The 2,550-nt window shown below is 46.5% G+C and overlaps 1 protein-coding gene across 1 annotated transcript in view; it reads right to left on the bottom strand.

Moving 5' to 3' along the window:
• The window catches only part of PI4KA (phosphatidylinositol 4-kinase alpha), a 153,819-nt gene that overhangs the window by 48,888 nt on the left and 102,381 nt on the right, over positions 1-2,550 (bottom strand). Inside the window, exon 23 of the mRNA XM_012812667.2 lies at positions 109-191. Coding sequence (XP_012668121.2) covers positions 109-191 — 83 coding nt within the window. The remainder of the gene's footprint in view (positions 1-108; positions 192-2,550) is intronic.

The following is a 2,550-nucleotide window of genomic DNA, read 5'->3' as shown; positions in this document are numbered from 1 at the left end:
AAAAAAAAAAAAAAAAAGAAAAAGAAAAAGAAAAAAGGAAGGAAATGGCATTCTTTTTATCCTATTACAGCTCAATTCATCATAAAAGCATCTCAATGATAAGCTTACCAGATTTGTCTTTCTGAATAGCTTTGTCCTCAAAGTAGAAGAACATCACCTGGAAGCGATCAGGATCTGCTGACCGCAGAACCCTAGAAGAGAGCCCTGTGAACAAATTTGAAAAAGCCAGCCCTCTCCTACCACAGATCTGATGAGCCAGGAACTGGCCAGGCAGTAAGGGACAGACACCTCTGCTCTTTAATGGGGCACACACATTGATATGGGTACCATCCATTATAGTACTCCCATATTTTTCAACCCAGCAACCTCACCACTAGGATGTATCTTAAGGGTTATCTGCAAAGGATTTTCATGAGAGCACTGACTTCATTACCCAAAATAGAAACAATCTGAACGTCCATCTATAGGAGACTGGTCAGATAAGCCAAAGGGCTCTCATCTGACACATCAGGCAGCCCCAGATGGGAGTGGGCTCTGTGTGTGTGCTGTCCCAGGAGCTCGGAGAGTGGCAACACGGTGTGTTCCCACCATGCGCAGTGGGATCCCACCATGTAGAGTCTGTTCCCACCGTGCACCATGCGCTCCCATCATGCGCAGTGGGATCCCACCGTGTGGAGTCTGTTCCCACTGTGCATTCTGTGCTCCCACTGTGTACAGTGGGATCCCATGGACAGGTTTCCCAAAGACCTGTCAGTGTGTACATGTAGACTATATATGTTTGCCTCTACACAGAGAATTTCTAGAGGGAAAAAAAGATATTAACAGTGGGTATCTCTATACGGTAGGAATGAGATATTCAGAGGTAGGAAGGTAAAATCTGTGATTTTTTCATATGTAGCATCTTCTGAATTAGTCCACTGCTTTTTATTCTCTTTTTTATTTTATATACCACATATATTTTTTACCTTTTTTTTTTGCCTTAAGACATAGGGTCTTGCTATGTTGATCAGGCTGATCTTGAACTCCTGGCCTCAAATAATGCTCCTGCCTCAGCATGTTGAGTAGCTAGGGCTACAGGCATGAGCTACCATGCCAGGTACACATTTTTACTTTTTTTTTGTTTTTGATACACAGCCTCACTATGTTGCCCTCGGTAGAGTGGCGTGGTGTTACAGTTCACAGCAACCTCAAACTGCTGGGCTTAAGCGATTCTCTTGCCTCAGCCTCCCAAGTAGCTAGGACTATAGGCACCCGCCACAATACCTGGCTATCTTTCGTTGCAGTTTGGCTGGGGCTGGGTTTGAACCTGCTACCCTCGGTATATGGGACAGGAGCCCTACTCACTGAGCCACAGGCACCGCACCCACATTTTTACTTTTATTAAAACAAATGTCTTTAACCTCAGGGGAAAAAAGGAAAGAAATGCCTGTGGTTAATTCCGTAGGACAGCAGGAATACAATGGGAGTTCATGCAAGGGCCTCTGCATCTGTCTATCAGGTGTGAGCCTCAGGAGGGCAGGTTAGGTGGCTTTCAGCACCTGCACTCTTGAGTGCAGACAGGCACAAGTTCTCACTTGATTCGCCATGGTTTCCACTTTATGGTTTTAAAGTTATCTCAATAACCAGCAGCCAAGAAACTGAGACAAGCCTTAAACAAAGGCTTTGGGGATGCCTCTGTGACAGCAGAGTGCTCTCAGAGACCTGGTGGGAAGACTGGGAGCTGGGCTCCAGGGAGCTGCCCGCACCTCTTATTAGACTCTTCCTCTGCCAGGACACTCACGAGCTTGTCCTGAAAACATGAGAACACCATTTGGGGGTACACGTGTGGGGAAGGCAGAGAAAGCCCTGCCTTTGAACATGGAGGCTGAGGGGTCCAGACACCTCTCTTTCATCCATACATGCCAGGATTAAAATCATTTTTGCTCTGTTTTGGTTTGGCTTTCTTTGTTTTGCCTTGTTTCTCTATGAAAACGTTCCTTGAAAAAATGATTAGAAGGAGCTATCCAAACAGGCTATAGGGGATGGTGTTAAGATCAATGTTTTTTTTTCCCCTCCACTTATTTTACAAGTTTTTATAGTACTTTTATAACTGAATATATAGGACATTTATGGCTGGGTGTGGTGGTTCACACCTGTAATCCTGACACTTTGGGAGGCCACACTGGGAGGACTGTTGGAGGCCAGGAGTTCAAGATTAGCCTGGGCAACAAAGTGAGACCCTGTCGCTACAAAAAATACAAATAATTGGGCAGTGCCTGTGGCTCAGTGGGTGTGGGCCCCATATACTGAACGTAGCGGGTTCAAACCCAGCCCTGGCCAAACTGCAACAACAAAAAAATAGCTGGGTGTGTGGCAGGCACCTGTAGTCCCAGCTATTCAGGAGCCTGAGGCAAGAGAATCACCTAAGCCCAGTAGTTGGAGGCTGCTATGAGCTGTGTGACACCACGGCACTGTACTGAGGGCAATAAAAGTGAGACTCTGGGCTTGGCGCCTGTGGCTCAAGCGGCTAAGGCGCCAGCCACGTACACCTAAGGTGGCGGGTTCGAATCC

Source organism: Otolemur garnettii, unplaced genomic scaffold, assembly GCF_000181295.1.
Source record: "Otolemur garnettii isolate 467f Iridium unplaced genomic scaffold, OtoGar3 scaffold00218, whole genome shotgun sequence".
Taxonomy (NCBI): Eukaryota; Metazoa; Chordata; class Mammalia; order Primates; family Galagidae; genus Otolemur; species Otolemur garnettii.
Note: the sequence above shows the minus strand (reverse complement) of the source record. Positions and strands in the feature narration are given on the sequence as shown.